The sequence below is a fragment of the Amblyomma maculatum genome, chromosome 10 (assembly GCF_055883805.1).
Source record: "Amblyomma maculatum isolate TAMU_Amacu chromosome 10, ASM5588380v1, whole genome shotgun sequence".
Taxonomy (NCBI): Eukaryota; Metazoa; Arthropoda; class Arachnida; order Ixodida; family Ixodidae; genus Amblyomma; species Amblyomma maculatum.
In genome coordinates, this window is record NC_139353.1 from 6825864 (window position 1) to 6850687 (window position 24824).

General features: G+C 42.1%; 1 protein-coding gene across 1 annotated transcript in view; it reads right to left on the bottom strand.

Moving 5' to 3' along the window:
* The window catches only part of LOC146175481 (papilin-like), a 142066-nt gene that overhangs the window by 55345 nt on the left and 61897 nt on the right, over positions 1-24824 (bottom strand). The window contains 9 exon segments of the mRNA XM_084580814.1: positions 2557-2721; positions 3269-3310; positions 5369-5419; positions 7400-7570; positions 8012-8053; positions 11267-11317; positions 15683-15853; positions 16300-16353; positions 20438-20479. Coding sequence (XP_084436940.1) covers positions 2557-2721; positions 3269-3310; positions 5369-5419; positions 7400-7570; positions 8012-8053; positions 11267-11317; positions 15683-15853; positions 16300-16353; positions 20438-20479 — 789 coding nt within the window.

Below are 24824 nucleotides of genomic sequence, written 5' to 3' on the forward strand. Positions count from 1 at the left end.
GGTCACGGTCCACTAGGTGGTCTAGTGGCTATACCGCAATGTCACATGGTTACCACCAGGTCACGTGACCTTGACCTGGACAGTGGTCACGGGCCATTTGATGTTGGTGGCCTACGTGACTATGCCCCAAAGTCACATGGCGACCACCAGGGTTAACACAGAAGTTTGACTTCCCAGTTTCCATCAGTGAAAACCGTGCATACCAAATGGCTCGAACTACCTGCAGTAGCCGAGCTTTCGCTTCAAAACAGGTTTAGTTTTGTTTAGGATTTTTAATGTCCCTAAGAGATTCAGCCTATAATAAAAAGGTTCTGGATACTTCGTTCATCTGGGATTCATTATATGCACTGACAATGCACAATACGCGGACGCCTTTACTTTTGTCTCTATTGTAGAGAGGCTCAGCTGCCGGAATTGACTCCGCGTGAGAAAATACGCAGCTCTGAATTTCACTCCTTGAAATTAATCATAGATATGCAGGCTGCACATTTCAAATGGGAGATGCGTTCTATAATTGTGATTTGATCTATATTTTTTAATAACATAACTTTATATTTGCAAAGCCGCAGCAACGACGATACCTCAGGTGGTTCAGTTTTCATCTCCAGATGAGATTTACACCTTTGTGCAGTGACATGACAATTATTCAGAATAGTAAAGCGTGTAAAATTTTGGACACGGCAAGCTCAACACAACGATCAGCAATTGTAGATTGCTGAGGTATTCTAACTTGACCCTTATGCCCAGCTCTCCCCAAACCACGTCGTTGAATACCTGCTGAAAATAAGAATTGAATAATACATTACATATCGCCTCTTTGTGAAATATTTTTTGACTAGGATCTCTGACTATTTCGACGGAGCGCTACGCTGGCTAAGAGACTGCAGTGGGCCCATTCTTCTTCCAGATAACTTCTGCATACATAACTTCTTGGCTCTACTTAGTAAAATACTACCTCCTAAATTGTGAAAGCTAGACATAACAGTTGGCTATATTGTGCTTATTGTGAAGGTGTTTTTTCGAACTTCAGTGCGGTAGCTGATAATTGCATACGGAGTCGCTCGGACCAGATCTAGAGAGTAAACCAGGATTTAGACTCTACTTCGTCAACTCTTTGGTGTGTCGATTGAGTTGCTCAATTGCTCAAGTTGCTCAAAGTTTTTTATCGGTTACGTCATACTTCCTGATAAACTTCGACCAATTTGTGCTTTATTGATGTTTAGTGACCTTGATTATGATTTGTCGTTGCCAAATCAGGTCTCTCCTCGGCTGAGAGACGTGTCACTATCTTGGCCACCTATTCTACGCTCTACTAATTTGAGCACTTAGTAGAGCTGCTTTTATGTTACCATCCATCCTTTGAAAAAAAAGAAAAAGATAAAAAAATATTCGTTTTCAGTTACGGTGACATATCTATTTTGCAGCGAGATCCCTAATTTTCTTAAGCGATTCTAATTATAATAATGATAGAGATCCATAATACTGTTGTGCAGAAGTATTACGGATCATCGTTGTAGAAGTATTAGTGATAGTGCTCGTCCCTAATATTGCCACTCTGATATTACTCTTTTTCATTTTTTCGCAGTGGTCTTCGCAAGCCATGGTATCAGCTCAACTTGGTGTGTATCTCCACAACCTGTAGGATGCCAGGATACGCGAGTGCAATATGAGGTCTATTTTGAGAGAAAGAGATCAGAGTAAATGTGAGAATGTATGAGGCGAACTGTGAATGCTGCTCGTGAAACGTCAATGATGAAACAAAGCAAAAAATACGCCAAAAGTAACAGTATCCTTGTGATAGCGAAAAACGGTATGGTAGATAAATAAAACCATTATACAGACTTTTATTCCACACGCATTGGCGTTTAAATTTTTATCCCATTTAAGAATTTTTCTAATTTCACTCCATTATGCCGTTTTACCCCTTACAAGTATAGGTTTCTCTCCTTAGAGCAACTATTCAGTAATTCCTGCCGGTGTCTTTCATCTTTATAGTATATATTGCATTCATTGTCTTAAAACACGGCAAAATATATGTGCTATACGGAGCGTATTTGGGAAGACTTGTCAAGGTTATTAAAAACATGTACGCACTGTGGGGCACAAAACTGAAAGTATCGTTTCGCTGGCATATTACAACGGTTAACGTAAAAAGTAAACTACCAAAAAAGTACTGCCATATTTAGTAAAGTACTACGACTCAAAAATCAGGGCAAATTTGAGGAACCATAGGAGGAACCGTCATACTGGACATTTTTTCTCTCCTCAGTTAGAGCCGACATTTCTTAAACACCATTTAAGAGACAACGCTAAGAAAGGAAGAAAAACAGTACAGCGCCGAAGGACGTATATTAGACGACCTTTTTCGTCGTCATTACGATAACGCACTGCAGCGAAAAACCGCGAACGTTTCTTCTAGAGCTATCACAAATGTTCGGCTTTTTGTACGTTATTTTCACAATTTCAGATGAGTGTGAAAATTCGTTGGCTATCAGAATGCTCTGCCACGTAAACTCTTCGTTTCTAGCTAAGAATGCAGACTACTGTGTAACGTACTGCATGTCTTCAAGCACGACTCGATTGTTTCGAACTTGTTGGGGTTTCCTTTGCACCCGCCATAGATGAATTCCTCGCAGTACTTGGACGTCTGGTTGTAGAAGTAGCGTGGAATGCGTGCGCGGCAGGGTCCTTTGTCCTTCGGCAGGTAGCAGACGGGGTTCGCTGGTTTTGCGGGCAAACAAAAGCACAAAAACACATAAAAACGCCGCACGGTGCTACCATCCTGGGGCTGGTAACAGACTGGATTGCACGGCTCTGCGGGTGCGAAATACAAGCATCAGGCAGGCATCCGACGTTTGCTACTTAGCAGTGAGGACAGAAGCATTGACATATAAATCTTCAAATGGTTTGTCATGCTTTAAACACTGTAAATATATATAGCTTAATAAAAAGTTGGGGCTTTACGTTTCCTACAGGCATGCGCAACAACGCCTGCAGCAAATTGTTTGTTCTTTAGTTGTATTCTATTCACCTAAAAAGGGCAATATACCAGAGACGACGTACAAGAGCAGGACCGTCTGTTTTATAAATAGTTTTAGGAATGCATTTAGCATGCACGGCTTTAAAAGGCTAAATCCTCTGCAAGCTGTTCTGAATATACACTCGAGATATCGGCGTCATGTTACATCCAAGCAGCAAACCATACCGAATCAGAAGCCCGCGCGTAGCCCATATCGGAAGCACGGGACAAAAGGGGTGAAATACTTACGAGTCTCTGAGTCTAGCTTCATGGCGGGCCAGAATTTCACGTCTGAGGTAAGTGAAGAACAACAAAGAAAGGCAGGTGTGCTTTAAAACAGTGGTAACATCCATAACACAAATAAAATAACTTGCACCGCTTTTTGGCGCATCTATTCTTTCGCGTCTGTGCAGAGATATGTTTCACAAATGACCGGTAGGCGAAAGCGGGGTCTGCTTGGTATACAATCCAAACGCTAGTAATGAACGAATTTGATAACATGTTTACATTAGCCTGAGCTGCTAAAGCTATTATTTAATAATTAGCCTCCTCCATTTTATTATTGCTAGAGACGAGCACAAGTATGAAATACTCATAATGAGATGTCAAATGTTAAATTATTTATCGCTGCTTACAACTGGCGAACATGAGGCTTGTCGCAACTGTTTTCTTTCAGAGGAGAAAAGGAAAGCCTTGCCTAGGAACTGAAATGTTCTTATGCACTTTCGACAGCCGAAGCTTTGATTGGCTGCACCTCGAAGAATATAGCATCTAATTTTTATACTTCTTGTCTTTCTAGACACGGAAGTTCCTCGAGTCTGTTCTGTAAGCTTCTACCAAGCGATTCTTAGGATTACACAATATATTATGTGGTTGTTGCTTTATGGACAGCGAGGAATACGTGTATCATCTCGTATGATTTCACGCCGCTTTCATTTGCTTAAAGACGTCGTTTTCCAAGTCCCTAGGCAGAAACTTTGCTTACATACAAGCAGAAACATTGTTTATTTCTTTTTAGAGGGCGGTTTGGTAAATTTCATAGCTATGTAATATTTTAAAGAAGATCGTTTTGCACTACTGCGCGTTTGGAGAACAAAATTCGGCAGAGTGGATTTTCGAAACAGATTGAAAGATGAAATAGCGATGCCATACCTGTTGGAGCATTGGACATGACGGGATACGTAGAACTGCACTTATTCAAAACGTTCAAAGCAGTATCCTTGCGGTGCATCTCTGTTGCAACTTGCTTACTATAATTTCGGCCTTAGATCTTACTGATATTTGTAACCGTTTGAGGGCCCCAACGAACATTACGGCTCAAAAAGTGTGGTTTTCGTACCAAAGTGCGATTACTTTGCTCAATGGAAATCATCGCTAATCAATCGGTAACTATTGGATGCAATAAGTTCGAAAAACGGATAATTTTTCCGGCCATAGGATACGTCAGCAAGAGCAACAAATAAGACAGGTACGAAGAAAATAAAAGAACGAGGGATGATTGCTAAATATACATTAAAATTTCTGCTTTTGTTTTGCAGATTAACTCGTGCAGTGTCGGAATGACTGATAAAATAAATCGGGGCAAGTGAATGCCCTCTCACGGGAGCCAATAAATGCTGCAGAGGTCGAGGTGAACAGTCTACCGTCCGTGCAGTACCTACCACATCGGCTGAAGAAAGCTGAATGGACAGTCAATCTCCTGCTAAATGTTTATTCTCAGGCTTTGATGGTAAGAGTTCCGAAATGCTGTTTCTAGGGCCAGTTGGTGGAGTTTGCTCAATTTGGTGAAGCCTGAAGCGCAAAAGGATAGGGACGTCTCTCTCATGTCCCTGTCTTTTTTTGCGCTTCAGGCTTCGAGAAAATGAGATGGTAAGAGGTCAACCAAGGACACACAGAGCCCTGTGTTCCAACGCAGACACTCGTTCGACCTGTTCTTCCTCATTGTTCACTATTGTCCCATAGAGCTCCTGGTGATTATTACGTTAATTACAAATGATAAATAATTAATGTAAATTAGGCCTCGGTAATATATGCCAGGACTAAAAAAAGGATAAAGGACATTACTTCGCAGATAACAGGTATTGCTGGCATAGGGGCACAACAACGGTTGTTAACGTCAACAGAGTATAAGCAATGTCTGAAAATTTATCATAAATTCTTAAGTCAGTTCTACAGCTTTAAAACAGGCAGTTTTGTCATTGCTCCTCGCTACCTTCAATGCCTGATAAACGTGTACACACGATTTATCATTTACTATAATGCGCTTTACATTGTAGACATTCCTCTGAGTTATTTCTACATGTGACTCATAGTGCATGTTGTACGTATACGTAGTAGTCTTTTACTGACCGTCTTCGGTGAACAGCTCGCTGGTTGTAGGGACGCCGACATGCCCGACCTCTGCGATTTAAATAGAGACAAAAGTTATGGACCTCAGGGTGCTTCGTTTGCCTACTTTTGCAGCGCATAAAAGGAAATCACGAAGTTTAAGAACATTGGTAACATAACATTTTCGTTATCATCATCATCGTCGTCGTCATCAGCAGTAGCAGCAGGTTCTCGAGCTTATTTAATTACAAAGGCTTCTTATATTTTCATTTATTAATCTGGTTATGATGAATACGTGGCGACTCTTCCTCCTTATTTTCAAAATCTCCCCCGCCCGCCTTACTTTCGATGCTTACCTGCTACGCTTGCCTCCGTTTCGAATCCAGCAAAATATCCTTTGCTACAATCGGTTATTTTTCCACTCTACAAGGTGCCTTCCAAATGATCGTTTTATTGTTTCGATTTAAGATAGGCTGTCATGGCTGTCAGTTTTTTCCTAAAATACTCCCACTCTGCACCTTAACATTAGACCTATATCGGATTCCTATGTACAGTTCGCTGTGTGTTTCTCAATTTAACGTCGACACATTTCATTATCTCCATAGGTTAGCCCCAGTACGACACAGCTGTAGCATAAGATCCTCTGGAAGAGTACTAGTAAACTCCGATGTGTGATGGAAAAGCATTTGCCAAATGCAATTTATCTCACTAAGTTAATCTTAATATTATCTTCTGGCAGTCATCACTTGTACAGGAGCCGCGATCCGCTGAATGTCCTTCTTCGTACGCAGACACGGAACACTCTCAGTGTAATTTAGCACCTCCAATAATAGTTTAACCAATCTCTCTACGCAAGCAATATTTTTTTCCTATAGAATAAAATGTGACTACAGTTATTTTGAAAACGTATATAACTGTAGTCGAATAGCTATAGCTATTTAGGTTGGGCTGGTTCTAGTTGGCGGCGACGCTTTCGCCACAGAGTTGAGTGCCGGTAAGGTATAGCTGTTGCATACCAAAATATACGTGACCGTATGATATATAAAATTATACACGTAATATATTAACAGCTCTGGCGGGGTGGCGTGGTGTATAGGGCGCTTGAATAGTGTGCCCAAAGATACGGAATCGAATCCCGGCCTCTGCTCCCGCTTTTCAATGGAGGCAAAAAGCTGGGCGCCCGTTTGTTGTGCGATGTCAATGTACGTTAAAGGATTCCAGATGGCGGACATTTAGGGAACCCATCACTGCGGCGTATCTCATATTCTGATTCGCTTGGGGATGCTAAGCCCCATAAACCAAATCATACATTACCCTGCTTATACTTCCTCCTATTTCACCCGTGCAAGCGTACCCCTTTTGTAACCGCTTTCATTACGCATGTGTAGTTTTGCATTTTGCTGCAAATGTTTGTCTACAGCAATAACTCTTTGGTAAGCAATCACTAGTTAACAGGCAGTGTTTGTGTTTCTTATCACGTTTTGTTTCGTGATAATATTCCTATGACACTGAGAATGGAATAAAAAGCTTAGCGGACAATGCGCTCTGGTTCTATGGGACACAACCGAAAACATTTCGTTAGTGACTTAGTTTGACATGATAACGTACATCAATATTTGATAAATAAGCTAATAGTCCGAAATTTATGCGAACGCGCTGAATCAAACCCAGCACAGCACCGAACAGAGTTTCATATCACAGACGTTTTCCTTATGAGTCTAGAGCTAACATGGCGTTTTTTCGTTTTACCTTTATTTGACTAAAATCTCCCTCTAACAAAAACATAAACGCGAGTATAAGTGCTCCCGGTCGCTGCATCATTCCTTCTTGTTACGAGATGAACCTGCCACGAAATGATGCAACCATTATTCTTTATGCAAAATTTCATGTTGTCTTATTAGCAATGAGCAGAATTGGTTGCAATTAACAAGACGGGGTGGGTTTTATAATGGGGGCGCAGTAGGACAATTTTTGCTCATGTAACGCATCTGTCTTCCCTGCAGATCAAGGCTTTGTTTATAGCCGTTAAAAAGATTTCGTCAGGACACTTACTGCATGTCTTCAAGCACGATTCAATTGTCTGGAAGTTGTTCTTGCTGCCCCTGCAGCCGCCATAGATGAATTCTTCGCAGTACTTGGTCGTCTGGTTGTAGAAGTAGCGTGGAACGTGAGCGCGGCACGGTCCTACTACCTTTGGCTGGTAGCAGACTGGGTTGGATGGCCCTGCGGGGAAGGAGAATAGAGCATCAGGTATGCATCCGACGTTTGCTGCTCAGCAGTAAGGACAGCCGCATTCACATATAAATGTTCAGATGGTTTAGGATGTTTAACACACTAAAAATATATCAAAATTAATACAAAGTTGTGGATTTACGTTTCCTCCAAGCATGCGCGAGATTCACTGCTGAAAATAGTTTGCGCTTTAGTCGTATTCTAGCCATCCAAAATGTCAATACCGGTGACGACGTAGAAGAGCAGGGGCATCTGTTCTATAAATAGATTTAGAGTGTATTTAACATGTACTGCTTTAAAAGGCTTTATGAGGGTCTAAATATACACTCGAGGTATAAACGCCACGTTAAATACAAGCAGCAAACCATACCCAATGTGTAGCAAACGCCTAGCACATATCGGGAGCATAAACAAAAGGGCTGAAACACTTACGAGGCTCTGATTCCAGCTTCATGGCGGGCCAGAATTTCACATCTGAGGTTAATGAAAAAAGACAAAGAAAGGGACGCGTGTTTAATTACAGTGGTAACATCAATAGGAGCTCAACAGAAATAAAATGATTGTAAAACAGAGCCGTGCCTTCGTCATAGTTATGTACCGATTTATGGTGCATTTATATTTAGCGTCAGTGCGGAGATCTGTTTCACAATTGACCGGCAAGACGGATGAGGTGCCTGCTTGATAGATAATTCAGTTGTTAAAAGCGAATGCAGTTGATATCATATTAACATTAGCCTTAGCTGCTAAACCATTCATTTCTTTATTAATCACCTCCATTTTATTATTGCTATAGAAGAGCGCAAGTGTAAGAGACTCGTAATCAGTCGTCGAAATGTTCATTTGTTTATCGCTGTTTACTTCTGGAGAACATAAGGCTTGCTCGGTATAATTTCATTCAGAGGAAAAAAGGGATATAATGCTTATGAACAAGACTGCTCTCATGTCCTTTCAAAAGCAGAAGCTTCAAAGAGATACTAAAGTATAGCACCGAATTTCCTTGCTTCCTCTCCTCCTATGTTACTGAAGTTTCTCGGGTCGTCTCTCAGCTCCTGCATATTCTTAGCATTACGCTATATTTTACGTGGTGGTCGCTTTATGTGCAGAAACGAGTACGTAGATCATCTCGTATGACTTCACGCCGCTTTCATTTGCTTAAACACACACTGCGCCTTGTGCTCCAACGCAGACATTTCTTCATCTTGGTTGTTCACTATACTCCCCGTGCAAAGCAACGGCGGCGCCGCTGGTGGCGAAGTTGATAAGTAAATCCGGGATCGGAGCCGGCTACGTTGTCTGCTAGCTGTGTGTTTCTGTGCCGTCATCGCGTCATGAATTCGTGTTCCCACTGCGTTTGCACAGTGACACAAGCTGCGGGGCATCCCCAGCAATAAAGTTTTCTTGGGTAAATGTTCGAAAGCTGTGAGAAAAAATACAAAGCGCACTGCAGATTGCATTCACCCGTCCCAGCTCGGCGAGCAATACGACAGAGTGAGTACTGTGTGAGTTCACTTCACGTTAAGTAGCCGCATGTCTTTCCTGTCTTATATTTCGACATGAAAGGACTTGAAACAATGTCGACGTGTCATCGTGAATTTTACACGATTGCTACAATTCGCTTTTAGTTCCATGAAACAAAATATGTTGGTTGTTGCATAAACCTGTAGTAATTCATTTTTTTATTTCATTGCTGCATATTTTTGTGGTGCTTCATTTTTCAAGCCATTCTGTAGTTCTTGCATGTAATAAAGAATATGATGAGCATCAGTACGAGATTTCATGAGTTAAACGCTGAGCTGCAACACATGGTACATGAATTTTGTGCCATATAAGCGGTGCGTGGTAAGTAAAATATCCAAATAATATTTTACTTTAACCAAAAGCATAAGATCTCCGAAGCGTAGAATTTATTAATGGTCGTAAGCACTCGGCGTATGATATTTCACTCATTTTTGACAGTACACGCTCTGAAACGTGTCATCGCCGCGAGCCAATATCGTCAAGGCTCATAGAGTGGATAATGATTTAAACATGGGGGCGCTTAATTAAGAATCGTCTATTAAGTCGAAAGCCTTTAGTGGCTCATACTCGCGGGACCCTGTCCGTCCGGCCACGAGAAGCGTCCTTTGTTACCGCCTGTGCCGACTGTTGGCTTCTTTCCTTCATGTATTATAACGAGCACCCTCATTTCCCCTTGACTGATCTGCTTGTAGCTTACGGGGGTCTCGGTTCTGGCAGTCTTGAAGCCATAGGTAGCGTAAGAGGGTTCTAGCACAGCTTTCGCCCTCGCTCTTGATCACGTTCTACGTGACGCAGGCGGTAACAAAGGACGTCCCACGTCCGCCGCTATGGCTGAGGGTGGCGCTGGTGAACACTCTCAAGGTTCGTATACAGACAACATAAATACCCAAGAAAGTAGCAGGGGGGACAGCGGCCGATGTAGCTCAGTTGGAACAGCACCGGACGCTTTATTCGGAGGTCGTGGGTTTGGAACCCACCATCGGCACGTTGTTTTTTCTTCTACTTTGTGTCTAATTATCTTTCCCCTTAACAGATTACATGACTAATTTCTGTGATTATCCAAGTAAACATTAAAAAAAAAACATAAAGTACCATCCCCAACGCTTTCCTTGGCCTCGCCGACTGTTGGCTTCTTTCCTTCATATATATATATATATATATATATATATATATATATATATATATATATATATATATATATATATATATATATATATATATAATATAAATAGCGAAGATTAATAACACTTCATTTATTCTTCGTCGACGTTTCGACCGGAGTCCGGTCTTTTTCAAGACTGTGGTTACATTGCTTGTGTTTCAGTTTTAAAGGTTTGAAAATTGTACAGACGCAGGAAAGAAGGACCACAAAAAAAAAAACAAAAAAAAAGAGGAGGAGAAGTCTTAAAAAAGACCGGACCCCGGTCGAAACGTCGACGAAGAATAAATGAAGTGTTAATGATCTTCGTTATTTATTTCGTCTACAGCCAACAACGTCTTTTTCGCAAGTATATATATATATATATATATATATATATATATATATATATATATATATATATATATATATATATATATATATATATATATATATATAGCAGCCAATTGAAAGGGAAATGAGGGGCTCGTTATTAAAGATTTTAAAAGAGTGAACGGTCTAGGAGTTCAAGGCAAACGTTGGGTTTCCTCCTTTTTTTTTTATGTGTATACTATTGGCAAGACAGGAATTAGGCTTAGGGCGATTATAGGGATAAATAACATTAAATGCAAAGCGGAAGGAGAAACAACACGCCAATGGTGTATATATATATATATATATATATATATATATATATACATACATACATAATACATACATACATACATACATACATACATACATACATACATACATACATACATACATACATACATACATACATACATACATACATACATACATACATACATACATACATACATACATACATACATACATACATACATACATACATACATATATGAGCTCGCTATAACAATTGTAAAGTACTGAGGTGCCCTGTCCGGAGAGCTGTTTCACTATGATGCGCTTTACATTGTAGACATTCCTAATAGTTGTTATTTCTACTTGTGACTCATATTGTAGGTTTTGCGTACACGTTAGGGAAGGGCTAGTAGTCTTTCACTTACCGTCTTCGGTGAACAGTTTGCTGGTGGTCTGGACGCCGACGTGCCCGACCTCTGCAATTTAATTATAGACAAAGGTTATGGACCCCAGGCTGCTTGGCCTGCCTAATTTTGAAGAGCTTACAAGGATATCACGATGTCTAAGCACATAGGCAACGCAACATTATCGCAGTCATCATCATCATCATCATCATCATCATCATCATCACCATCAGTTGCCTAACTAAAACTTCTTAATTACGAAGGCTTCTTATATTTTCATTTAATTAAGTAAGTCGTGATGAATCCGTGGCCACTCTTCCTCTCTATCTTCAAAATTTCGCCTGATTTCCTGACTTTTAATGGCGACCTGCTACGCTTGCCTTCGCTTCGAATCCAGCCAGATGCCCTTCGTGAGAATCGGCTATTTTTCCACTGTACAAGGTGTTCTCCAAATGCTCGTTTTATTGCCTTGATTGAAGATGGGCTGTCATAGCAATCATGTTTTTCCTGAGATAGTCTGTTCCCTAGCTCCCTGTGTCTTAACATTGTACCCATCAATTTCTTATGCTGTGTGTTTCTCAATTTAATACCTACACATTTCGTAATCTCCATAGATTAGCCCCAGTGCGACACAGCTGCAGCATAAGATCCTGTGGAAGAGTACTGGTAAACTCTGTTGTGTGATGGAAGAGTATTTGCCAAATGCAATTCATCTTACCGAAGTTAATTTTAATAGCATCTGCCAGTCATTACTTATACAGAAGCCCGCATCCCCAGAAAGTCCTTCTTCGTACGCAGACACGGTACACTCTCTTCCTTTCTACCCTCATCTTTTCTGTTTCATCTGGTTGGCGGACCGCAAGTCAGACTCGCATAGGCAGTGGGGCTGCTGGTGATCAATATATTAGTAGTCCCACTTAAATCCGCCAGCAATAAGGTCACCATCCCTCCCCCCCTCCCTCACCCCCTCTTCTGCCAGTAATTGTTGTTTCCTATAGGATCCAATACCTACACTTATTTGCAAAATGTATATCAGTTCAGTACAGTTCAGTCGCTCAGTCGTGTCTGACTCTTCATGACCCTATGGACCATATCACGCCACGCTTTACGGTCTGTCACTATCTTCCTAATATCACATAACTTCACCAGCAGCGCCTCGAGGATGCCATCTAACCATCGCGTTCGCTGCCTACCCCTTCTCCGGTAACCCTCAACCTTTCCCAACATCAAAGCTTTCTCCAGCGACTCCTCTCTTCTCATCAGATGACCAAACTATAGCTAGGCTTTAATTTTACAATTTGACCCTCCAATGAGCAGTCAGGGTTTGTGGTCGACAATATCGACTGATTTGATCTTCTGGCAGCCCAAGGAACTCTCAAGAGTCTCCGCCAGCACCATAATTCAAACTCGTCAATTCTTCGGCGGTCAGCCTTTTCCCCGTCCAACTCTCGCTTATATACATCAGGGGTAATCTTGGAGCCCAAGAAGAGAAAATCTGTCACGGCTTCCACTTCTTGTCCCTTGATGCTCCAGGACTTGATAGGGCAAGACGCCATGATCTTTGTCTTTTTAATGTTCAGTTTAAGCCCAAACTTCTCACTCTATTCTTGTACGCGCATCAGAAGTCTCTTGAGTTCCACTTCACTTTGTGCCATTAAAGTGGTATCATCCGCATATCTAAGGTTGTTGATACGTTTTCCAGCAATCTTCATTCCAGCTGAAGACTCGTCGAGACCGGCCTTCCTCATGATGCACTCAGCATATAGGGTAAATGGGCAGGGCGACAGTATGCCGCCTTGTCTCACTCTTTTCTCAATCGGGAACCAATCAGTAAGACTATGCTGAGTTCTGACTGTGGCCTCTTGTCCTTCATACAGGTTACTGAGGAGACAGATGAGGCGAATTGGAACTCTCATCTCTTGGAGAGCTTTCCATAATCCGTTGTAATCTGTGCAGTGAAACGCTTTCGCATAATCAATAAAGCAGAAGTAGATGGGCTTCTGGAACTCTCTTGCTTTTTCCTTGATCCAGCGAAGGTTGGCAATCTGGTCTCTTGTTCCTCTTCCCTTCCGAAACCCAGCTTGCAAGTCCGGAAGCTCCCGATCCACATACTGCCGCAGCCTACCTTGGAGGATTTTCAACATCACCTTGCTAGGATGCGAAATAAGCGCGATCGTTCGGTAGTTGGAACAATCTTTGGCACTGCCTTTCTTTGGAATGGGGATGGAAACTGACCTCCTCCAATCCTGTGGCCACTACAAGGTTGTCCAAATTTGCTGACAAAAGTTAAACAGAACGTTAACAGCGTCATCGTTAAGGTTTTGAAGCAACTCAGCTGGAATGCCATCAATTCCGCTAGCTTTGTTCTTAGCAAGGCTGGCTAAGGCCTATTCGACTTCACTCTTCAGGATGCCCGGATCGAGATCAGTGATCACAACCGTCTTATGTTGGGTTTGCACATCCGGGTCCTTCTTGCACAGTTCTTCTGTGTATTCTCGCCACCTCTTCTTTATCTCTGACGCTTCAGTGAGGTCCCTGCCTCGTTTGTGCTTTATCACACCCAAATTAGCACAGAAGCTTCCTTTGATATCATTGATATTCTTATAAAGAGCTCTTGTGTTCCTCAATTGGCTGTTGTCCTCAACTGCTTGGCACTATGTGTTCAGGAAGACATTCTTGTCTCTCCTTGCTATTTTCTGAAAATCAGCATTGAGAACCTCTTTCCCCCATAACTTTTGCCATCCTCCTTTCCTCAGCTATTTGCAAAGCCTCTTCAGACAACCAGTTTGCTTTCTTGCATTTCTTTTGTTTTGGAACTACCTTAGTAGCAACTTGTTGTATTATATCACGAACATCAGTCCACATCTCTTCAGGCTCTCTGTCTTCTAGATCTAATTCTTGAAATCGATTCCTCACTTCCACAGCATATTCTGATGGAATTTGATCCAGATCTACCTGAAAGGCCTTCTAGTTTTCTGCGTTTTCCTCAATCGAAGCTTAAATTGGCAACAAGAAGCTGATGATCGGTGATGTTTGGGCCCCAGAGTTGAGTGCCGGTAAGATATGGCTCTTATATACAAATATATAGATGATATTTTAGCAGCCCAGCGGAATGGCATAGTGGTCAGCGCGGTCGACTACTGTGCTCAAGAATACGGGGTCGAATCCCGTCCTCTGCGGCGACTTTTTGATGGAGGCAAAAAGGTAGGCGTCCATGTGCTGTGCGATGTTAGTGCACGTTAAAGAATTCCAGGTGGTGGAAATTTGTAGGAGCCCTCCACAACGGCGTTTCTCATAGCTTGATTCGCTTTGGGACGTTATATATAAAAAAAAACCATAAATCCAACAATATATTAACCTACAATACTTCTCCTTTATTCACGCGTGCAAGCGTACTGCTTCCGGAACGCATGTAAAATTTTGCCTTCTGCTGCATATTTCTGGTCACAGCCATTAATTTTTGGTATGCAGCCCGTGGTTGATAGAGCCGTGCTTGTGAACTACTAATGAAATGCTTTCAGTCGTTTCCCATACAACAAGCCCGAATTGTGCACTAACCTTGCTACGCCGTTTTCAGTTTCCGAGGAACCTTATCGCGAAACAAACGCGATAAGATTCCTCGGAAGCTGAAAACGGCGTACTAAGGTTAGGACACAATACGCTCTGGTTCTATGAGAAACGACTGAAAGCATTTCGGTTGGTTTGGTTTAGTTTGTGAGGTTTAACGTCCCAAAGCAACTCAGGCTATGCGAGACGCTGTAATGGAGGACTCCGGAAATTTCAACCCCCTGGGGTTCTTTAACGTGCACGGACATCGTACAGCACACGGACGCCTTGCTTTTCGCCTTCATGGAAAAGCTGCCGCCGAGGCCGGGATTCGATCTCGCGTCTTTGGAAACAGTAGTCGAGCGCCGAAACTACTGCGCCACCCCGGCGGGGTAAAAGCATTTCTTTAGTGGCTCAGTTCGACATGAGAACGTACATACATCAGTATTTGCTAAATAAGGAAACCATATGCCAACTTAGAAATGTCCTAGAAAATGTGAGATCAAATCCAGCACAGTACCGAATAATTTTCATATTTGGGACGTTTTTCTTATGCGTATAGAGCTGACCCGTGTTTTTTCCACCTTTTTTTTTTTAGTACAATGTCCCTTGTAAAAAAACAATCGCGAGTAAGGACTCCGTGCCACAGCATCTTTCTTTCTTGTAACGAGAGGAACCTGCCACGAAATGATGCAATCATTATTCCTCGCGGAAAATTTCACGTTCTCTTATCAACAATGAAAGATTCGTAGCATTGCTTGTAACTAACTTGGCGTGACTGTTTTTATCTTTGGGACTCAGTAGGGCAATGTTTTCGCGTAACGCATTTGTCTTTTCTGCAGATCAAGACTTTGTTTATAGTTGTTAAAAAGATTTCGTCAGGACACTTACTGCATGTCTTCAAGCACGATTCAATTGTCTGGAAGTTGTTCTTGTTGCCATTGCAGCCGCCATAGATGAATTCCTCGCAGTACTTGGTCGTCTGGTTGTAGAAGTAGCGGGGCATATGAGCACGGCATGGACCCTTGACCTTAGGCTCGTAGCAGACTGGGTTGGATGGCTCTGCGTGCACGAAATAGGATCATGTATGCATCTGACGTTTGCAGCTCATCCGTGAGGACAGTCGCATTCACATACAAATCTTGAGGTGGTTTATCATATTTAAAAGCCTGTAAAATAAGGAGCCTAATAAAATGTTGCGGTTTTACGTTTCCTCTAGGCATGCGCGAGAGCCACTGCTGTCAGTCTTTTGCGCTTTAGTCGTATTCTTGCTATCCAAAAAGAACAATACTAGAGACGACTTACAAGAGCTTGCCGTCTGTTCTATAAATAGTTTTCAGAGTAAATTTCGCATGTACGGCTTTAAAAGGATTTTATCCTCTTCAAGATGGTCTATATGCACTCGAGATATCAGCGCCACGTTACATCCAAGCAGCAAACCATACCCAATGGGTAACAAACGCGTAGCTTATATCGGAAGCACGGGATGAAAGGGGTGAAATACTTACGAGGCTCTGATTCTAGCTTCATGGCGGGCCAGAATGTCACATCTTTTGAGGTATCTGAAATCCAACAAAGAAAGGCACTCGTGCTTTATTACAGTGGTGACACTTATAGCACCTCAACAGAACTAAAATAATTTTGAAACAGTGCAGCCGCTTGGTCATCGTTTTGCACCGTTTAATGGAGCATCTATTCTTTCACGTCTGTGCAGAGATCTATTTCATGCATGACCGGTAAGAAGAATGCGGTATCTTGTCGCTATTGTTTCCTTTCACAGGAGAAAAGAAAAGGGCGGCTAGGAACAAGACTACTCTTTTGCATTTTCAACAGTAGAAACTTCGAGAGCTACACTTCGAAGAATATAGCACCGAATTTCGTTCCTTTCCTTCTACATACGGAAGTTTTTCGAGTCTGTTTTTTCAACTCCTGCCCCGCGATACTTCAGATTAGACTAGATTTTATATAGTTGTCTCTTTCCGTGCACTAACTGATACGTGTATAACGCCATATGACATCACAGCGCTTTCATTTGCTTAAAGATATCATTTCTAAATTACTGTGGCAGGAGATTTATTTGCCTAGCAGACAAACCATGCCTTATATCTTTTGAAAGGACCATTTAGGAAGCTCTGTGGGTATGTGAAAAAGGTATTGTAGAGATGATTGTTCCTAGCTGTTACTCGTTGGGAGAAAAAAATTAAATATTTCAACAAGGTTGTCTGGGAATGTTATCCTTAAAACGACTGGTGGCGTTCTGAAAGGCACCTGACATAGGCGCACAGATGTTTAACTCCTGAATAGGTACAATAAAATTTGTTAAACAGGCCGGGTCTATAAATGCTAGAGGTTTTTGCTGAAAGTCTGTTTTGTTCTATTCTTAATGATAGTGGCGACATAATTCTTAAAAAGGCAGCCGCAAAATGCAATGCTCATATGGCTATTGGGTGCTCAAAACTATGGCACACTGCAAAAAAAGCGCTTTCTCTGTTCAGTGGTACAAACAGGACGGGAGTTTTTTGATAGTTAGCACATGAAGCACTGCGCTATAATGTTTTGTGCTCATCACACTCCCCTTCCATCCATAGTTGGCTGTCAGCCTAAAAGGCAGATGACAGCTCTTTTTGCATATTCATTTTGTTTACAACTGAAGTCGTGCTCGCGCTGCAGTTCAATCAACATCTTAATCTGAGACTAATATAAGAAATGCAAAAAAGCAAACTGGTTATCTGAAGAGGCTTTGCAAATAGCTGAGGAAAGGAGGATGGCAAAAGGTATGGGGGAAAGAGAAAGATACAAGGTTCTCAATGCGGATTTTCAGAAAATAGCAAGGAGAGATAAGAATGCCTTCCTGAACATACAGTGTCAAGCAGTTGAGGACAACAGCCAATTAAGAAACACAAGAGCTCTGTATAAGACAATCAAAGATATCAAAGGAAGCTTCTGTGCTAAGCTGGGCGTGATAAAGGACAAACGAGGCAAGGACCTCACTGAAGCCTCAGAGATAAAGAAGAGGTGGCAGGAATACACAGAAGAACTGTACAAGAAGGACCCGGATGTGCAATCCCAACATAGGACGGTTGTGATTACTGATCTCGAGCCGGGCATCCTGAAGAGTGAAGTTGAATGGGCCTTAGCCAGCCTTGCTAAGAACAAAGCAAGCGGAATTGATGGTATTCCAGCTGAGTTGCTTCAAAACCTCAACCACGACGCTGTTAACACACTGCATACATTATGTCAAAAGATTTGGACAACCCTGCAGTGGCCACAGGATTGGAGGAGGTCAGTTTACATCCCCATTCCAAAGAAAGGCAGTGCCAAAGATTGTTCCAACTACCGCACGATCGCGCTTATTTCGCATGCTAGCAAGGTGATGTTAAAAATCCTGCAAGGTAGGCTGCAGCAGTATGTGGATCGGGAGCTTCCGGACGTGCAAGCTGGGTTTCGCAAGGGCAGAGGAACTAGAGACCAAATTGCCAACCTTCGCTGGATCATGGAAAAAGCAAGAGAGTTCCAGAAACCCATTTACTTCTGCTTTATTGATTATGCGAAAGCGTTTGACTGCGTAGATCACAGCAGATTGTGGCAAGCTCTCCGAGAGATGGGAGTTCCAATTCACCTCATCTGTCTCCTCAGGAACCTGTATGAAGGGCAAGAGGCCACAGTCAGAACTGGGCATGGTCTTACTGATTGGTTTCCGATTGAGAAAGGGGTGAGGCAAGGCTGCATACTGTCGCCCTGCCTATTTAACCTATATGCAGAGTGCATCATGAGGAAGGCCGGTCTGGACGAGTCTTCAGCTGGAGTGAAGATTGCTGGAAAACGTATCAACAACCTTAGATATGCGGATGATACCACTTTAATGGCAGAAAGTGAAGTGGAACTCAAGAGACTTCTGATGCGCGTACAAGAAGAGAGTGAGAAGTTTGGGCTTAAACTGAACATTAAAAAGACGAAGATCATGGCGTCTTGCCCTATCAAGTCCTGGAGCATCAATGGACAAGAAGTGGAAGCTGTGACAGATTTTCTGTTCTTGGGCGCCAAGATTACCTCGGAAGGAGACTGCAGCCATGAAATTAGGAGACGCCTGCTTCTGGGAAAGAGAGCAATGGTTAGCCTTGACCGCCTAGTAAAGAGCAGAGACATTAGTCTGCCAACCAAGATCCGTATAACCCGTGCTATGGTCTTTCCAGTTGTGATGTATGGATGCGAGAGTTGGACTGTGAAAAAGGCTGACCGCCGAAGAATTGACGCGTTTGAATTGTGGTGCTGGCGAAGACTCTTAAGAGTTCCTTGGACTGCCAGAAGATCAAATCAGTCGATATTGTCGACCATAAACCCTGACTGCTCATTGGAGGGTCAAATTCTAAAGTTAAAGCTCAGCTACTTTGGTCATCTGATGAGAAGAGAGGAGTCGCTGGAGAAAGATTTGATGTTGGGAAAGGTTGAGGGTCGCCGGAGAAGGGGTAGGCAGCGAACGCGATGGTTAGATGGCATTCTCGAGGCATTGCAGATGAAGCTATGTGATGTTAAGAAGATAGTGAGAGACCGGAAAGCGTGGCGTGACATGGTCCATAGGGTCACGAAGAGTCGGACACGACTGAACGCCTGAACTGAACTGAACTGAACTGAATATTGGTATCCAATGTAAGCGATGTGTACAAGGACAAATTTTTCTATGAAACCCCCTCCATACGCACCGATTTTTAATACACGTTATGTGTAACATTTGCCACAAAATAATGAATAATACAGTGAAGACTACCTAGAAACTAAGCAACTAAGCATTTTGTTAGATTTCCTTTAGGAAACCGTTCTGCGGTCTCTCATGGCATATTTCATCACACATAGGAAAAGTACTGGTTAGGGTTCAACTCTGCTGAACCGAGTTACAGAGCGGAAGGTCATGGTCATTAAGCATGGTCAGACAGGTTTGCTGTGGTTTAACTCCTCCATGGCTGTGTTCGAGCCTCAAGAACACCATAACCGGGCCTAGACGACACGAAATGTGGAGGGCATTTTGAAGAGGAATGTCCCAATTGGCAAGCCAGATGGGCAGCGCTGGCAGGCCGAGCCATGGCAATCTATTTAACATTGTGTCAGGCAATGCTGTAGATTTGTGCAAATATTCACCGGTACGAAAAATGCTTGGCTGGTGTGCGAAGGAAAAACGAGCGCCGCCGGCTCTCGCTTCTTGTGCTTGAATACCTTTGCCCACATATTTTCAAGCAGAAATGCGTGCTACCCGCAGTGAATGAAAAGTAAATATTGCAGTTCTGATATTCTTCAATTTTCAGTGCTAATTTTCTTTTCATGCGGTTTGTGTCCGCCTGGGCCCTCATCCCTTTTACGCAAACGGCCTCCATGCAGTGGTGTTCCTATTTTTAACAAAATCAAGAAATTCTAATTTTGAACACTTTGCATCCACAGCAAGCACCGAACGATCCAACTCTAGAAAACTGTCACTTACGAAAGAAAAAGAAGCATTTTCGTTTTCGTGCCTATACTCAGAAGCTGGGGGGTGCAAAGTTGAAACTTGAGCGTCGGCGGTACCGGATCAAGCGTCGCGAAGTGAATGTCCCTTAAATCTTTAGCCGCTGAATGGCGGCTGCAGTATTCGTCCAGTGAAGAACGTTATCGGCTTACCTGGAAATGCGGCGGGTTCCTTGGTCAGCTGAAGAGTTGCGTCTGCGCAGCAAAGAAAACCATGAGCATGGTTCGCTATTTCTGTTTATGCTATACTAGGAAGCAGACTGGAAGTACTCATGCTGAAATTTGGTAGGGTAGAGTGAAGCATGTATTGTAGCCTTGTTCTACAATACAGATTTCTTCTCTAAAAAAATACACAGCGCAGAAATATTTTTGCAAAGACTTCCTCCGGCGTAAACTGGGTTCCTTTCGGCGCAGCATGTCTGAACTGATGGCTCCTTTTCCCCTTTAACTATAGTGCAATGTTTTGTTCGGCGCTTTTCATCCCTTGTTATGTACTTCCTATGGCGCACGTGGAAACATACATGCACTGAAGACACGGAATGTGTTTACGAATAAGTCCAAGCTCGTACTGACCTGGTCAGATGCCGTGAACAACAGAATATGGCAGTACGCACGGCTATATACACACGTGGCTGTCAGTAACAAATAATTTGTCACTGCACTCACTGCCTAGGTGAACCAAGACATTTTGACCACAGCGCCTGGGAAGCTACACGCTTCGAAAACCGACTGAGACCCCAGTCTCATGAACATTTTTTGATGATTAGGTTAATGTGGTGCGCCCTGTAGGTTGGTTAGCAGCCACCTATTAGTTTCAGTGCGTACGTTTTGCCTCCTCAGCTTCTCGTTCTTCCCAGTAGTACCAAGAAGTAGCTCTGAATGGCCTGAATGGCCCTGGATGAATGGTAGCGTAACGAGCTGGTAAGTCCCCTAATTTTTGTCCAGTGAAAGAGCCAAATTTTTATATACAGAACCTATGAGAAGTTTCGCCTGGTACAGTCGTAAGGGGCACCTGCAGTGCGGGGTGACCTGAGCGCGGATTTCCGTACAGTGGAACGGCATCAACAAGGTAACATCGCCCTCAAAAAGAACACTATAATGCTTCTTCTGGCTAGCTGTTCATCTAATCCTTCTTCATAGATGCGCAATGGGCCACGTATTCACTGGCAGCCTACCGACCACTAATTTCTCTCAGTTATGTGAAGCTGATCTACCGCGCTAGAACAAGAATGACCTCGGTATCGTTATAAAAGAGGCAAACATTTTATATCTGATGAGGCTACCTGTCTATATGTTAGAACTTTAATTGTGCTTTTCTGAGACACTAATCAATTAGATTTCAATAAATTCATCAGTATTCTGTTTTCAAGCATCGCATACAAAAGCCATGAATACTTGCACAATTTCTATTCTACTGGATCCTTGCTGCTATGCAGTTATAATTTCATTTTCTATTACTGGTTAACATTCGTGTAGTCTTGATAAAATTGGTGCCAAACAGCACCCCTGATACGAGGAAGGAAAGCGGCATGCCTTCCATAAAAATGTAATCGAAAAGAAATTTGTAAGAATAACAGTACGCACACTTTTTCGGATCTCTAAAATTCTAAAGAGCTGTGCGTAAGGCAGCCTGTAAGGCAGCCCAAACCATGTCGCTCGGAGGAAGCTAGTTTGTACCATTAATTTAAAATATTTGCACTGTTGTTTTTACATATTGTTCACGCTACCGTTTTCTTTGTGCGGCTGTCTTGGAAGTTCAGGTATGAGAAAAAATTGCGCGAAACCGAAGTCAGTAGTGTCGTTGAAGCTGAGACATAGTAGGCACTTAATGTATTGACCAGATGAATGTGCGAGATATAGCAGAGCGCAGTGCGCATATCGATTGTCAGACATTAAGCTTAACGCAAGCACTAAAGCAAGCGCAGAGAAGGAGAAATAGCTGGAATAAAGATTCTAACTTATTGCCCATGAATTGGCAAAAAAAAAAAATCGAAGAATCCAAATTAGGGTTGATCAATAATAAAAAGCAGCCTTGTGTGATGTTACTATTTCTTTAGTTTTGAAGAAAACATTTGCTGCAAAGCTTCAAACAGGATTCAGGAAACGAAACAGGATGGTGAGACAAACGCATAAAAATGCTGCTTTCTAAAAGGGAGGTTTCCTAAATGTAGGGAACAGCATCCATCATAAACATCTAGGCTGCCTCACCAAAAATCTATTTCGAATACAATGCCTTTCTACTGTACATAGATTTCATCCAAAAAAATTCTCTAGGCAGGGACTTTGTGGTCATGACAGGCTCCGCAGAAAAGAAGATTAGTTTCCTCACCTAACATGTACAAGGCATGCCCCCAAATTGAGCAAAATGCAAGAAGAGGCATGGCCTTAAAGAAATCAAATTGTCTCACGCACATTTCAGATGTTTTGTTCTGACCTTTTACTTTCCTCATTTTGATTAAGAAGCCCACGCTAATTACCTTAAACAGTGAACTTCATCGTCTGCTTAACTAGCAGGTGAGGATAGTATTGAGAGGCGAAAAAAAAGTGGTTAAATGGGAAATAAAATACTAAAGTTCCTGTCCTTTTATAAAACTCCAGTAAAAGCCTTCAGAAATTTCATCAATACGAAAAGAGTGGGGAATAAGATTCCTACAATCCTGATTTTTGAAATATGTTTCTGTAGGAACTTCGACGTCAGTTCTTTTGCCCTAATCAAGATAAGCTAGCAAGGCCTTTTTTTATGTTTTTTTGTGTGTCATTTGATTGATTCGGAGGCAAAATAATGTGGAACGAGAAGCACGTTTTTCTTGTTTGAGAGTAATTTTTTAGCAGCGGGAGGTGAAACGGCCCAAGGAACGATCGAGACGATAAAGAAAAAAGCACTTTGTAAAACGGAGGTGTCTCCCTAATGTTTGAAACTTCTAAGCATATTTGGTCACTCTAACCGGAAAAATACCACACTCTTATTTTTTCTCACTCGCCCACAAATATTATTGCGAAGGGCTTATATAAATCTTATAGCCGGGCCGATGCAAAGGAACGCAAGGAAAGTGCGGTAGTTTATGCGCCAATATATATGCTGCATTTCGGATACCTCTAGTATTATCTTCGCTTCATTTGATACCTCTCGTCCTCTTCATATCTATGCTTTAGGCGGGCAGAGGTGTAATAAGTGCAAAAACGTATCATTATGTAATGTGTCATTTTACACCTCATGGCTGCGTAGGTTGTTGGGGGAAATATATTCAAGGCGACGTTGATAATTACATGGGGTTTAATCTGTGCTTTGCTAACCAATGAAATATTTTTGTGGAAGGATAATTCAAAATGGTAGGGTATGAAGGGGAGACTAATAAGACTGCAGGCAAGATCACATACAAATTTGCACAACACTATCCCCCTATTCGGACGTAAGTGATTTGCAATCAGCAGTTCACTACCGCTTCGCCAGTGTGCTAGCTCAAAGTAGCCGGCCATATTGGTCATGTACACATCTCCAGTAGAGGTCTCTGCAAATGCATTCATTATTAAACTCACCAGTCTGCACAAATACATCAGAACAAGAAAATCCTTCCAGTGGTCTTTACTGGCAGTTCACTGCAGTAGATTATTCAGGTCTAAGGTCCTTCTCATTCTCCTAGGCTTCGCTCCTGTGTCAAAAGGATGCCTGTGTGTACTTCATAGTATCGTTCGCTTTATTTTATCAACCCATATGTCTACATATATCAAGAATAGTAGTGAGAACTAATTTACATAGAACATAGCGGATCAGTTTCGAAGATAACACTAGCAGTGAATTCACTTGTTTATTTTTAGGTAATGAATAAAATAGAGAAATTCTATGCTTTTTTTTTAAATTTCTATTAAATTTTTTTTTTGCTGATTCTAACATGATCATGCATAGGTTCACAAAGAATAAGATTATTAACATGCACTATTCATTGCTCTTATTTTTGCAGGTATGTTACTGCATGTTTTAAGCGCCGCCGTCTATGCGCTTCTCAGACGCAACGAAATGACTTTTGCTAGGTGCTGGGCGACGGTATGCGAAGAAAAAGTTACAAGTGAAATATATATGTCAAAACGAGACACATGGAAGTGGGAAGCTTACGCATTAATGCAGGTTGTTGGCTCTGTGAACGCTTCAACTATTGGCAAAATCCAGAGAAAATTGTAAATGGAACCGAGCAAGTAAAAGTAACATGAGATTATAATTTTTTGTATTCTAATTGGCTGGAACAATATAGGTTATAAAGCAATTATGTAATAGGACAGCTAATAAAAAGCTGTAGTACTAAGGTAGCTGCGAGTGCAGAGCTTTGCCGGTTGGGAGTGCATTTTTTCCCACCTATATGTCTTCACTGTCAGTTGTTTTAAGGAGCGAAAATTGACTGTTGTAAACTAATTTGTGAATGTTTTGGGAGTTACAGAGAAGAGAGGGCAACCGGTGAAGAGGCGCCTATAGTATTATGGGGAAAGCCTTTATTGGCTCGTCGTTGTCGTCAGCAAAAGTGTCACGCTCTTGCTGTTTAATCGATAC